Source organism: Rhagoletis zephyria, unplaced genomic scaffold, assembly GCF_001687245.7.
Source record: "Rhagoletis zephyria isolate East Lansing unplaced genomic scaffold, Rhagoletis_zephyria_1.1 Rzeph_scaffold_00487, whole genome shotgun sequence".
NCBI classification, from domain to species: Eukaryota; Metazoa; Arthropoda; class Insecta; order Diptera; family Tephritidae; genus Rhagoletis; species Rhagoletis zephyria.
Genome location: NW_016157571.1, coordinates 163336 through 177719, shown reverse-complemented (window position 1 = coordinate 177719; position 14384 = coordinate 163336). Strand labels below are relative to the sequence as shown.

The window sequence follows — 14384 nt, the reverse complement described above, 5'->3', positions numbered from 1 at the left end:
GTCGGACCCGGAGCGATGCGCGAGCTATTTTAGCCGGCAGTTCATACTGCATCCTCCGGTGGACAAAGCCAAGCGTCGAGTGACCAGAAGGATGCACAAACTGCCAACAACTTGTGCCCCCTTGCTTTCACTTGCGGTGAAGTTCAGGTGGCCATCGGGAAGGCCCTGCTTCTCCTGTATTTCGCGAACCACCTGACCCCAGCGAAGCATCAGCATGGTTTCCGTAAAGTGCACAGTACAACAACAGCACTTAAAGCCATAAACACTCAGATAACTCGTGGCCTCAACCGTAACCGTCCCTGTGAGAGGACGATTCTAATAGCTTTGGACCTGTCAAAGGCATTTGACACTGTCAGCCATTCCACGCTACTAGAATATATACAGGCTTCCTCTCTCCCACAGAGGCTCAAACGGTGGTCGGCAAATTGGCTGAGTGGTCGACACTCGTCAGTAATGTTTAGAGACAAATCGAGTAAACCTAGGAAAATAAAACAGGGGGTTCCACAGGGTGGTGTCCTTTCCCCGCTACTGTTTAACTTTTAAATTTCAAAGCTCCCTCAACCACTAGAGGGAGTTTCGATTGTCTCTTATGCCGACGATTGCTCGATCATGGCGACTGGGAATGGAATTGATGACCTGTGTTCGAAAGTAAACGGCTATCTCTCCGAACTTTCTCGCTTCTTCACTGCAAAGTGTCTAGCCCTCTCCCTACGAAATCCTCTGCGACCCTGTTCACAACCTGGACAAAGGAGGTCAGGCTACCGCTGGGAATTCACGTCGATGACACACCAATTCCGACGGTGAATAACACCAACAGACTCGGAGTAACATTCGACAGCCTGCTCTCCTTCTCTGCGCACGCAACCGCTATTGTCAACAAAGTACATACATAGGTATTGTATGGCAGTACTTCGGGCAAAGACAAAGAAACGTTGCTGACAACATACAAGGCAATAGGCCAGCCGGTTTTAAATTACGCAGCACCAGTGTGGTCGCCGGGGACTAGTAGGGCGCAGTGGATGAAGCTACAGACAGCACAGAACACCGCACTCAGGACAGCGACTGGATGCCTCCTGATGTCGCCTTAACACCACCTCATAACCACCAGCATAACATAATACTCTGCAAGCAGTTTCTGGTTGGGAGCCACAGATTTGGCCACTCAAACAGACAGCTGCTTGCAGAGGAGCCCTCGTCTAGGCACGTCAGGAGGCATCTATACGAACTGGTGGACGAAGTCCAGATGTTCATTAAGCAACCTCTGAACCCGTTAGCATACCGACAGGCCCTGAACGGCGTTCACAGGGACCCAGTCTCGAGTTATGTAGACTCTAGACCTTTGAAGGCTGTTCTAGGCACACAACCACCGGACATTTACGTGATGGAGCTTCATCTGCCTATGGAGACAAGGACCACATTAGCCCAACTTCGCTCTGGCTTCTGCAGCAGGTTAAACTCATACCTGAGCAGACTAAATGGATGTGCCAAATGAGTGTCCGGCATGCGGAAAGACCCCTCACGACTCGAAACATCTCTTCGCATGTCCGGAAAACCCGACAACCCTAACGGCTTTGTCCCTGTGGACCGACCCTTTAACCAAGTTAAAAATTGGCAACAGTTTTATAGCCACTGTGAGATTTGCTTGAGAAATCGTGTTGACAACACAATCATGATTGGGCCTCCGCACACTGGACTGCTCAGTCCCCCTAAAACCGGTCTTGTGTTGATAAGAGGGTGAAGAGAGTTCGAGTTTACCTCGCTCATTTCAGTCCACGAAAATCGCGGATTGACGGTGGACTGACACGCACACATAGATAACATGATTTCTATTTCGTTTTGTTTGCATATGCCACATGCACTAACCCAATCATGCGTAGTTCACGTATACAAAACTGAAACCTGTTTTCGGCCTTCTGTCCAGTCCATTGTGCGTTCGAGTAGTGGACTGCTCAGTCCGACTGAGCAGGCTAGTGTGCTCAGGCCCATTAAATATACAATAGGGTTCTTCATAAAGAGTGATAAACTATTGAAAATTATGATAAAATGATAAATTTATCATCTTGTTAAATGAACTGTCAAACTTTGTATGGAAATCTATTTAACCAAGGTTTATCACTTTATCAAAGGACTTTGGTGGATAAACGTATAAATTTCAGCAGGTGGCCGATTTGCTACGAATACATAAGAAGCAAATTAACACAATCAACGAGGTAAGAATGAAACGTATCTAGCCAGAAAAGTTAAATAATAAACAATTTTGTGCAATAATTACTAGGGGTCTTCATCTAAAGTGATAAAGCGATAGATTGCTAAAATTTATCAGTTTATCCGCATTCTTTCATGAACGCACCTTGGTAAATAATTGCATAAAATTGTTTATTATTTAACTTATATGGCTAGGTTTGATTTTATTCTTACCTCGTCTATTTGGTTCATTTGCTTTTTATGTGTTCGTAGCAAAAGCGACCACCTGGTAACCTGTCAACGTTGAATTTCGCTAAAATTTATACATTTATCCACCAAAATCATTTGATAAAGTGATAAACTGTGGTTAAATAGACTTTCATATAAAGTGGTTAAATAGATTTTCATATAAAGTTTGACAGTTCATTTATCAATCATTTCAGTTTATCACTTTTGATGAAGACCCCTACTGAGTTGTGTTCATGAAAGAATGCGGATAAACTGATAAATGTAATCAATTTATCCCTTTATCTCTTTAGATGAAGACCCCTAATATACGTCAAACACGAGTACCGAGCACTTTGAGTCAGAGCATGATTCAATGGCTGCATTTCTTTATTCATTCTGAACGTTTGGAATAAACTTTTTTGTTTACTTATTCTTTAGAACGTTCCTGATGATATGTTAACGTATATTTCAAAAACATTCTGTTTATTCCGGCTGTGAAATGGGATTATCCGGAATGTATAAAGAAACGCAGCCAATAATACAAGGTTAGATAATTATTGACAGCTGCGGTTTGACACTCCCTTACAAAAGGTTGCATTTACGGAGGACAGAGAAAGGGCAAGAATGCAATCCCTTGTTTCGAAAATGGTAGTAGAAAAGTACGCAAAGTAGGCAATTAGTAGTGAAATTCCTTTCGTAAATTCTAATGTATTTGCAGGAAATCTGGCATTTTAAACGAAATGTTGAACGTAATATTGATATATCTACGTGAATTACGTAATTTATATGCTATTTAGCCGTATAAAAACTGCAAAATGACTCAAAATTTAAATAAGACTACTATGAGACTGATGTAAACATCCAATGCATATGTTTTCATCAGTTAAATATGCTTCATATGCATATACAAATAAAGATATTGCACAAAAGCTTATACTTTTATTTCACACCAAAGCTACACTGTTTCCATGTAAAATTGCAAAGAAGCAACACGGTGCCACTGCTAAGGGAGCGGTGCGAGAGCGACAACTGTGAGTTTATCGAACCTTGTATTATTGAATCATGAGTCAGAGGTCGCACCCGTTACTTGGTAACGTAACGAATACATACGGTTTGCTACAGCTCTAATTTTGCGTTGTTTTGCCTCCAATCGCTGCATTTATTTTTTCAGTTTTGTTGATTATTCTGCACAATGGTAAGCAACAATTCTTGTCATATGTCAATATGGACACTTTCTCTGATAAAAACTTTTACAGTCTATCACTTTACATACAGACGTAGGCGATATTAAAATCGAACTTTTCTGTGAGGATTGCCCAAAGGCGTGCCACAATTTCTTGGCGCTATGTGCAAGCGAATACTACAACGGATGTGCTTTTATTCGGAATATAAAAGGCTTCATTGTGCAAACCGGGGACCCAACAAATACTGGCAAAAACGGGAAGTCGATATGGGACACAAAATTTGAAGATGAATTTAAGGATACGCTGAAGGTTGGCATAGTATTTTCTTACGACAAAGCCATCAAGGAACATTAAATAATATTTGATATCCATCCAGCATTCCGATCGGGGCATGGTCTCAATGGCTAATAATGGTCCGAACGCTAACGCCAGCCAGTTTTTCATTACATATGCGGCACAACCAAATCTAGACCTGAAATATACACTCTTCGGAAGGTTAGTAGATAAATACTAACTTTTGCCGCATTTAATGTATTTTGACTTGCAGAGTGATAGACGGCTTTGACGCGTTAGATGAACTAGAAAAACTGCCCGTAAATCCCAAAACATATCGTCCACATCTTGAAAAGAAAATAAACAGCGTCACCATACATGCAAATCCCATAGCTGGATGAACGCAGTCGGGAGGTTTATTATAAAAATTAAGGTTTAAATGCGAAAAAATTATTGTTTTATCCTATGAATTAAAAATTTTGTATATTGCAAGCCTGTAAAATATATTTAAGAAAATATGTTTCGGGCTTACAATTTACATGGGGTTGTTTACTATGCTTAATTCCTTACCCCAGATCGATGAACACTACAAAATCCTTAGTAAAAAAAGAAAATTCGATTAATTTACTCTTCAAAAGCAGCGATATTTACTACGAGAATTTTCAGACATTTTTTGGACACTTGCAAATTAAAATAAAAACTTTTAACATAAATGCTGTTACAAACAAATTACATATTTCAATCAAAAAGACGTGTTTACTGATACAAAATAACATAAATAAACGCCAACACCAAAAAGATCGTTGCAAGGACGAGATAAAGCCTAAGGTTATATTTACGATCCAATGCAATCAGCAATTGACGGAAAGATTCAGTCACAGAATCCCGTGCGGGGCGACGCCCAATAATGTCATACCGCTTCGAACGTTGTATTGGACGAGGTGAAGAGTACTCTCCACCAAAATCAGTAGTGCCCAAGACACTCGGTTTGCCTAATACTACCCCGTCGGACTTAAGTCGCTCTAAGTTGCGTGCAAAACTGCTCAAAAAGGGCGTTTCAAAATCTTGTTTATCAGCCTCCTCATTATCGTCGCTTTGTTCATTATACAGAGGTGTAGCTTTTGATGTATATAATCCACTAGTAAGGGTGTTTGTACTGTAGCGCGAAATAGATGGTACTTCTTTACTCAATCCAATGTTGGTCCTTTGCGTAAGGTTCGGGTGCAAGCTATAGCGGCCGCTATTTACATTAATTTGGGACTTATATATTCCATGTGGTAAATTCTCTGACGTTAAATTACGGCTAGAGACCTGGAAAATAAATGGCTTGAATAATTACATATATGTATGTAAGTGCATGATCTGAAAAATATTACCTCGGGAACTTCCGGCAATGGCTTAGCAGTTGCTTGACTGTACGATGTCGTTACGACGCCCGTTTTTGACAAAGAAACTGATCTTGATGAACGTGAACGTGCATTCACTTCCTTTGCTACCGGTTTCTGCTTGGATCTTTCCAATTCCTGTACAGCTGCCAATATTAAATTGTTATCCTCTTCATCACTTTCAAGTATATAAACAGGATTAGAGGTCTTCGACGGTTTGTTATCCTTTTGAGATGGTGGTATTTCATGATCACGAGTTGATCGTCGGCGTGTGCCAATGGGAGCTGGAACAATAGTGTCCGTGGCTTGAGATTCACTTGGTTTTTGCAAGTCGAGAGTTGGTGTACCGGCAATTGTGCGTCTACTCGGACCCCTACTGGGAGTACGACGCTCTGAATCTACTTTTACTTCATCCTTAACTTCAGCCGTTTCGGTGGTTTTAGAGACGTGTATAGTCTCACGACGGGAAGTTTTTTTTGGAGACGACGCCGCCGGCGAGCCTGATAACGAGGCGCGTAGTTTTCTAATTAACAAATTTCGGCTTGAGTCCGTTATCGGAACGTTGGGCAATCCATGCTGTATGCACTTTTTTCGTAAATCCGCGTTGCTTAGAGACTCCAAATTATCAATTTCAGACATTTTAATTGCGGAATTTAATTAATTTTTAACCTTTCAAAATTTTCACTTCACCTTTTGCGCGTTCAAATATTTCACCAACGCCGTTTAACGAAGACCAATCAAGCACAAATATGCAAAATATCCTACTGACACAGGCTTGACGCAAGCTGTCGAGTGCATGACACAAAAAACAAGTCTTTCCTGTATTAACACTTTAATGAGTTTATTTACAAATGTAGCATTCGAATTATTAAAACATTTTACATTTTAATTAAATTACCTTTTTACGATAAAAACAATTTTGTCAAGCAATGAGTTTGAGAGTTGGGCAACACTCCTACAACATGCAACATGACATTTTTGTTTTTACCAGCTGGCCATTGCCATCATTCGAATTCGAAGTGATTCGAAGATTTATTTATTTGATTGTGTATTTTTTAACAAGTATCGTCGCAAGAATATGGACATTTCCAAAGCAACGAACGAAAGAAAATTGCAGTTGTGCCAAAATTACTTCAGAGGTTTAAAGCTAGGGAAATAATAATAATTAATACGTACAAATTAAAGTTTTGAATTTCTTCCTACTTATTCTCAGCTGGATGGGCTTTTTTGCCATTTGTTTGGGCCATCAACGTGTGCTGGTTTTTCAACGAAGCATTCCGAAAACCTGAATATCCTGAACAAGCGAAGATAAAGCGATGTAAGTCCTATAGCAAATACTATAAATTCGAATTGTAACTAATTTTAACATTAAATTTTTAGATGTTATTTTATCGCTGATAGGCGCACTCATTTGGGTCGCAATCATTATTAGTTGGATTATAGTATTCCAAACAAAGCGTGCAGAATGGGGAGCAATGGCAGATTATATGAGTTTTATTATTCCATTGGGAAGGGCCTAAAACCAAAGTATACCATATTTAAGCGACATTTTAATTTTAAAATTTAAATAAAGAAATCATAGGTAAAACTCTGAAATAAATTTATAGGGAAAATTAATAACATTTGCATATCCTTTAAGTCTTATTTTAATTTGGTATCTCCGCCGATCCTTCTGAGCTTTGTCGTAGTTCGCGCAGTTTTTCCTCAAAATAAGATTTATGTATTGTCAGAGGTAGAGACTTTTGACGGATGAAATAGTTTTCATTGCCTTTAGCTGTATAGGTATCATCCCCGATCAATTCGCGGAGCGCCATGTTTTTCTTTAAAAGCTTGTCATAGTAACTCGCTCCTGCTTCGACAAATTTCGGGCCCAAACTGCACAACTGTTTATCGATTTCTGTATCGTAGCTTACTTGGTTAAAGTCTTTCATAAAAGACCATGTACCAAAACCAAACAATCCCAATATCGAATACATAACAAGGCGCAACTGCAATGAGATGTTAAATTACATAAATCTTAGCAGCAAGAGGTAAAAAGAACTTACGCTGAAAGGTCTCGCGAAAAGGTTCATTCGCGCATTTAGGTAATGGCCAATTGTATAAACGGTCAAAAAGGAGACACTTGGAAATACCGAGTTCAATAAAACTCGGTGTGTTTGTAGTTGTAGAATTGATTTGCACAATCCAAACAATTGCTCGTCTTCTGATAACACAATTGCATCCAGTAGTAAGTTTCCAGCTTCTGTGTTCCATTGAATAGTTTGATCGCGGAAGCGGATATCATGTCGATTTACTTCCTCTTTTTCGGAGTAGGAATAATTCACAGGGATTCCCAGAGCGGCACCAAATCGGTACTTTGTTGAACCTATTTCATGTGCGTACATACACAGTTAACAACAATTGTAAATTAATAGCACTCAATTATTTAAATACCAGCCAAGAAGAGATCAAATCCGAAAACTGTAAACGGTTTGATAATCTTTCGTTGATATTCTTGTAATTGTAGTATATCTAATGCTTTGTCCAAACGCGCTTTCACCTTGTCGGGCACGGGGCGTGGTATGCCGTTTCTGAAAATAATTTAAAACTCTCCATAAAATAAACATTTTTGTATGATTTGTTAACTTACTGATAGCATTGTACAAAGTCTTTGTAGTATTTCAAGCACATTGTATGCGGCAAATAATTCACTACAAAAAGACCCAAGGTAGTGGCGCCTGTGGCAAAAAAGGCAATATTGCGTCCGGCTGTTGTCTGGAAGAAGCCCATTATGCCACGATTTACAACCGGGTCCTTTCTCATTTTTATTTACAATTAATAACAAATATTAATAAAACTCAAAACTACGAATAACCGATGCAATGTTATGTTATTGTGCCAATATTTGACAGCTGATTGTGAGGTTACAAAAATTCCCAATTGCATAATTTGCATCGCGTGAGCTGTGTTTAGCAGTCTTAAAAAGTAAAGGTGTTTTTTTTTTGAATGCGCATTTTTTACAAATTAGAATAAAAATACTAATATGAGATACAACAACTCACATATGTATAAATTAATTTTGATACCACTACATTACTGAACTGACTCATTGTACGCAACGGAATGACCGGGACGTTGTTGTTGTATCGACTTATTTAGGCCTGCCTAGATCGGCTTGTTTCCATGCGAAGAGGTGTGCGTAAACATGGGGTGGCCCCACGTGCCGGACATTCTTTGAGCACATCTCAGTTTATCCTGCTCAGGTAGGAGTTTATCCTGCAGCAGTATCCGGAGCGGAGTTGTGCTAAGAAGGTAGTGCGAGTCATCGCCGGCAGACGAAGTTCTGTCTTGTCCACGTCGAGTAGTTGTGTTCCTAAAACGGCATTCAAAGATCAAGAGTTGGTGAAAGTTGAGACCGACTCCCGGTGAATGCCGTTTATGGCTGTCATAAGTTACGGTCCTCAGGGTAACCTTGAGCAAGGTGGAGCTGAAATGGTTGTGATCCAAGAGCAGTGGTTGAGCAGTAATGGTTTCTCTGGACTCTGAGCAAAAAGATGTAATCTGAAGACGGCGAACCATGTAGGAAGGACTAGGGCGTGTTTGCTCATCAGAGGTGAACTAAAAGCTTTTCTTTTGCATAATTTCAGCAATGAAGACTTTTAAAGAACTACCTCTAACTAGGAGTGCTATAGCAGAAGCCATACAAAGGACAGCCGGCGTCATTTTAGGGTCCGATGCACATGTCCGCTGAGATTTCAGAAAGGCAGATGGAAACCCTTTGATAGACGGAGGAGCTTTCTGCGTTAGGTGCGTCGAGCAGACAATGATTCCATCGGGTATGCAGGTACATACATACATACATTCTGATTGGAAATATTCTAAGGGACTGGGAATCTACAACTTCGAGATCAGAAAGGCGAAAAGAGTTTTTTTTCTACGAAAGCGTAAATGGGTGTCATGAATACTCTAGATTTAGGCGTATACTCGCTAGGAATCCCGCTCTTAATATTCATTCTAAACCGTTCCCAGAGAAAATTTCCCTAAAGGAAGTGTGGTGCTTTTTCTGACCTTGTGGATAACGCTCGCCTGATTTGTTGAAAGCCCTAAACGCATGTAAATCTATTACTGCGCAACCGCAATGGAGGATTAGGCGGGTAAAATTTCTGGAGAGGTGGAGCAATGCACTTCTTCACGGATGGATCAAAACTGAACGGAAGGGCTGGTGGAGTCTTCTGTCGAGAGCTTTCCATCAGTACTAAGTTCAGGCTTCCAGGTTTCTACAGTGTATTTCAGGATGAAGTTGCTGCTATTAAGGATGGAGTCACTTCTCTGAAGTGCGATGATAGTCAGCATGGTGAGCCAAGGCATTATCAGGGCCTTCATTGCTTTGGAGGTGCACTCCAATTTAGTTAAAGAGTGTCTGCTCTCTCTCTCTCAGTTGCGGCGGAATACTTCTGGATTAGCCTGATTTGGGTTCCAGATCCCATCAAAATTGCGGGGAACTGTGTGGCTGATGAATCGGCTTGGAAAGGTACCCTTGAAACGTTATCGCTAGATAAGCAGCAGCGGGGGGTGCCATTGATCACATGTGATACACTCTTGGATATATTAGCCTCATGTCAGCACAACGCTTGGGGCGAAAACCAGGACATGCGCGAACAAGGTCCTTCTGGTAGAGGGTGGACAGCAGGCGGTCGAAGGCTCTGCCCACGCTTAAAAAGCAACATATTTCACTCTTATTATTATTATTATGGGCCATATACACCGCGACCTCTAAAGTGATCTGTTGTGCGTGGCCCCGGCCCTATATGGGAAGACTTTTAATGTAGGCTAGTACTTCCAAGGGCGTTTTGTTCTAAATTTCAAACGGATTAAGTTTAGCACCACCTAACAGCGCTCTTAGACGATATGTATTTGCATATCGTCGTTTAAAGTACAAAACCGCGTATCAAGATAATGCAAAAACCTTTATGTGAAGTTGCATAAGTTATTTTCCATAGAGTAAAAACACTCATATTTCAAAATAGTTCCCTTTTTTATAAAGCAATCGCATTTCTGGCTAGTATATTTCAGGACGAATGGATAAGGATTGAGCCAAGAGCTTGTGTGACAAAATCCAATTTTTGGCAGCAGCAGTGTCCCGTCTAGTACCCAGTGAGAGTTTTGAGGTCCTCTCTGGCTAAATTGAGTGGTTTCTGTGAAGAACTTATTTTGTGGGACTTCAGAGCCAGTAAGGCTGCCTGACTGTCCGACATAATCCAGATATATTTCGATGATGTGCCCCTTCTAAGCAATTCTCTGCCACAAATTTCTATTGCATGAATCTCCGCCTGAAAGATGATGATACCTATTGGTATCGATTTTTTGAAGTTCTACCCAAAAATTTCAGCCCCAGTTTTATCATCTTCAAGCTCAGATCCATCTGTGTACGAAACCTCCCCATTAGGTTTGATGTATGGGTTCCGTGCATTCCTGAGAGCTCGAGCTGCAATGTGTACCTCAAATTTCCTAGAGATTTCTAGTTTTGGAACTATTGGATCGCGCATTTACAATATGGGGTTATTAACGAATTTCCTTAGGACCTTCATGTGGCCCGTCATATTTCCATTTTTCAGATCGGAGGTGTTGGGAATTCTCAGTGACGCTGTGGTCGCCTATTTTTATAAGCTTTTATTCTATTAAAATAGGAAAGGGAGGTATTCCAACCAAGGCGCTGAGTGCATCAGCCGGGCAGGTCTTCATAGCTCCTGTTATGTCAGTGCAAACGATTTTGTGCAATTTACTTAGTTTCGTACTTGCAGTTCTTTGTGCAGCCTTAGTCCACCTTGCTAAGGAAGAATAGGTTATTATTGGCTTTACAATATCGTCTTATAGAAGGATACCACCCTCGAATACCAATGCGGAGTTATCCGGCCTGGCAATGTTAAGCATGAAATATTTGAGGTACACAATATATAGGTCCCAAGCTGCCCGGTAAAACGTCACGCAGATCCTGATATGACTCGACCTATGCTACAGCTTGCTTCACACCACCTGTCCATAAGCATCATGATCGATTGATGAACCGGCTGTCTTCGAAGCTGATTGGGACGACTTTGCGAAAGATACCGAGACCACCTACGTCTCCTCTTCGTTTCTGAAGAGTCGGTCAAAAAAGGTGCGATGGCACAGTGTATTTAGATGCACCCATCTTCTGTTAGTAGAGTTGCTCTGGCTTTCTCTGCAGCCTGTCAATATAGGATATCTAAATATGGTTGATAGTTTGTATTCCTGCCTCATAAACTTTTATCTTTTTGTTGGAGCTAGTAGAAATTGCTTCCATACTGCCGAGAAGATGTGCGGATCACACTAGCCGCCATGTTGATTAAGAAGAGCCCAAAATCGGAGCCAGATACTACATCTGAGGGGATTTGTTAACTCCCCCCTGTCGGGGCATACTTCCGTCGGGGAAATGATAGCCGAAGTTTAAATATGGTATGACCTTTTTTAGGCCAATGTTGTTTTGAAATTTGTTAGACACTCGAAGTTTTAGGAAATCCCACCTGCTTATATGTTAAATATTGAATAAGCAAACTTTTCGAAGCAAACCTAAAGTCTACTTTAATTTGGCTTTATTAATACTAAATACGATCAAAATATCCTACCTTCTTCTCACTGATCTTCAACTACAAACAAAACGATTGTGTCAATCGGAGTAAAAAATAACAAACAAAAAAAAAAAACAATCTACGCTCATCAATCCCAACCAAAGGTGAAAAATGCAGTAAATATGACAAAGATCAGCCCGTATAAATGACAATCAAAAGAAATACAAATAATGAAAATGTTAGTACATAAGTCAAGACGAGTGTTGCAATTTGTTCCGATCAATTCCTACCGACTGAACGCCTTTTGTTCACCGAATCAATCGTAAAGAAAAGAAAACACACAGAAAAAGATGAAGAAAAACAATTTTGTCATCTCCCCGCCTGAACGCGAATTAGTGTCGCGGTTGCAAATATTTATGTAATGAATCTACCAAACCCTGCCATCGGATCGTTCACTGTTGATCCTCTTCAATTTGAAACTGACAACTTGCAACCAAATTCGAGAAAAGAAAGACAAAATACTTTATTCATCAATGCGGAGGCGCAACACTTACACACAAAAACACACATATTTGAGCGAGCTTTTTTATTATACGCGTTGATTTACGTGTGTGTGTGCGAAGTATAGGCGAAATAATCGCGCGCAGAGCTGTCGCAGATTACGACGCGCCGCCGTGCCACAAAGTCGTACAAATAACACCATTGTTATGTCACGCCGGTGTCGGCCGGTCGATTGGTAGACAAATGGACAGACAGCTAAGCAGACAGACAAATGTGAAACACCTCCGCCCGCACGCTGGCATATGCCCTTGCGGCGACCCCTCAGAGCTGCTGCACACACTTTATTTTACTCCTTTTTGCAAAACACTCCTGCCACCGGCCGCCTCTAAGCGGACGCAGCCGCAGCCGCTTTACAGACGATGCGATACGACGAGATGTGATCCGATATGACATTGAAGTGCATCGTTCAGATACTTGGCGCATGTTGAACAGCAGTAGACGACAACAACGAACGACAACGAGAACGACAATCACTACTTACAATAACAAAAACAATGAAAACGACAACGACAACAAAATGCCACCACAGCGGCGCGGCAGTGGCTGTAAAGTCGACAAAGCTTAACAATATACCAACAACATTGAAAGCAAAAAAGTAGACGAGAGAGAGAAAAAAAAGAACTCTGAACTGCAATAATATTTAGCAACAACAACAACAAGAACAATATGAACAATGTGACATGTACAAAAACAATAAAAAAAAACAGTGCGCCAAAGTTAAGCAAATATACTCATAAGTATGTATGTATGTATGTTGTCTTACTTGATGCGACGCCAAGAGGTGAGGTGGGTTACGGCGAAGATTTTGAGTGCTCTTCCGTAACAACAAACACAGGCAGCAGAACGAAGACCATGGAGAAACAACAACAACCTAAGTGGCAGGAAGGTTTGTGTGACACTGTAAACTTTTTGCAAGACAATTGGAGAGGACTGTATCTGTTTGGGGAAAGAGCGAGGCACATACCTACTAATGTATCATTCAAATAGAACCCAGTGGTCGAATATTTAATTGCTTCCAAGAGTATCTACAGATATGACTGCTTCATAATATATACAGAAATATTTGCGCTTTTAATAGGAGTTGTTATCGTTATACGCAAATGGCTTTGCAGTATGAGTACTCCCCGATAAAAAAAAATATCCAGTAACCTGCCAGTAACCCAATTTCTGAGACTAAGTCAATATTTGCACTCAATAAGAGAAATACGCAAAAAGGTACACAGTCGCAGGTAGTTTTAATTTTTCGGTGATCAAATCGTTAAATTTTGCCAGTTTTAACTTTATAATTGCAAAAATTTGTTCCTTTTCTTGTGTAAAATGCATGAACCAGCATATTAACAGCTGTTATTACGAGTAAAGATTTATTCAGTAAAAACTTGGAACTTCCCTCAAAACCAACTGCCATTTTCGCTCTCTCAATTTTCCCTATTCTGCAACTTTTTTGCAAGCTTTTGCCTAAGCAGATGCCAAAACAAGATAACTTGTAACAATTGTTACGGGCTATCATAAACTCGCAAGAATGATAGAATACAAGATTGCGCCAATCGAACTGAGAGCAACTGGCCGTGACGTCAAAATAGACCAGAATGAGAGAGCAAGACGAACTCGACAAGATAAAGAAGAAGCATCGAACAAAAGGCAGTATTGCCAAGTTTTGAATTTAAAAAATCACCAAATTTTTATTGGTGTATTTTATGGACTTTATATCAGGGTTCGTATTTGCACACACATGTGCAGCACATCCTAACATTTTAAGCTCACACACGTGTGCTGTGCATATAAAAAATTAAAAATTTGCTCACATCACATGTGTGTGCCGTTTGGTAAAAAGCACGGGCACATGTGTGTACTTTCTTTTTATTAATGTAAAGCACACGCACATGTGTGTGCTATGCGTAGAGAAACTTATACACTTCGAATTCTAACTCAAATCTTAAAATAATTTTTTAATATGTTTTCTGTCATATAAAAAACAAACAACATCTCACTTTTTATTGAATTGT

At 40.3% G+C, this 14384-nt stretch overlaps 4 protein-coding genes across 5 annotated transcripts; 2 read left to right on the top strand and 2 right to left on the bottom strand.

The window, feature by feature from the left end:
- Positions 1–2748: 2748 nt before the first annotated feature.
- LOC108359903 (peptidyl-prolyl cis-trans isomerase-like 3) lies at positions 2749–4463 on the top strand. The gene is made up of 5 exons (XM_017611980.1): positions 2749–2766; positions 3476–3607; positions 3669–3905; positions 3973–4091; positions 4144–4463. Exons 2-5 carry the CDS (start codon positions 3605–3607, stop codon positions 4268–4270), a joined length of 486 nt encoding a protein of 161 aa, XP_017467469.1. The 5' UTR covers positions 2749–2766; positions 3476–3604; the 3' UTR covers positions 4271–4463.
- A 25-nt stretch (positions 4464–4488) lies between these two features.
- On the bottom strand, positions 4489–6008 carry Ote (Otefin). Of its 2 annotated transcripts, none has more exons than XM_017611977.1 (2): positions 5246–6008; positions 4489–5195 (listed from the first exon to the last, which is right to left on the bottom strand). In XM_017611977.1, the coding sequence occupies exons 1-2, from the start codon at positions 5891–5893 to the stop codon at positions 4626–4628; spliced, it is 1218 nt and encodes a 405-aa protein (XP_017467466.1). In that variant the 5' UTR covers positions 5894–6008; the 3' UTR covers positions 4489–4625. The 2 variants fall into 2 exon arrangements, with proteins under 2 accessions (XP_017467466.1, XP_017467467.1); XM_017611978.1 differs by having other exon boundaries at positions 4489–5180; positions 5246–6005.
- A 225-nt stretch (positions 6009–6233) lies between these two features.
- On the top strand, positions 6234–6854 carry pen-2 (presenilin enhancer, gamma-secretase subunit). Its single transcript, XM_017611981.1, has 3 exons — positions 6234–6393; positions 6468–6572; positions 6635–6854. Exons 1-3 carry the CDS (start codon positions 6333–6335, stop codon positions 6772–6774), a joined length of 306 nt encoding a protein of 101 aa, XP_017467470.1. The 5' UTR covers positions 6234–6332; the 3' UTR covers positions 6775–6854.
- LOC108359902 (transmembrane protein 177) lies at positions 6731–8160 on the bottom strand. The gene is made up of 4 exons (XM_017611979.1): positions 7884–8160; positions 7688–7824; positions 7300–7619; positions 6731–7242 (listed from the first exon to the last, which is right to left on the bottom strand). Exons 1-4 carry the CDS (start codon positions 8054–8056, stop codon positions 6901–6903), a joined length of 972 nt encoding a protein of 323 aa, XP_017467468.1. The 5' UTR covers positions 8057–8160; the 3' UTR covers positions 6731–6900.
- Between the last annotated feature and the right edge of the window lie 6224 nt (positions 8161–14384).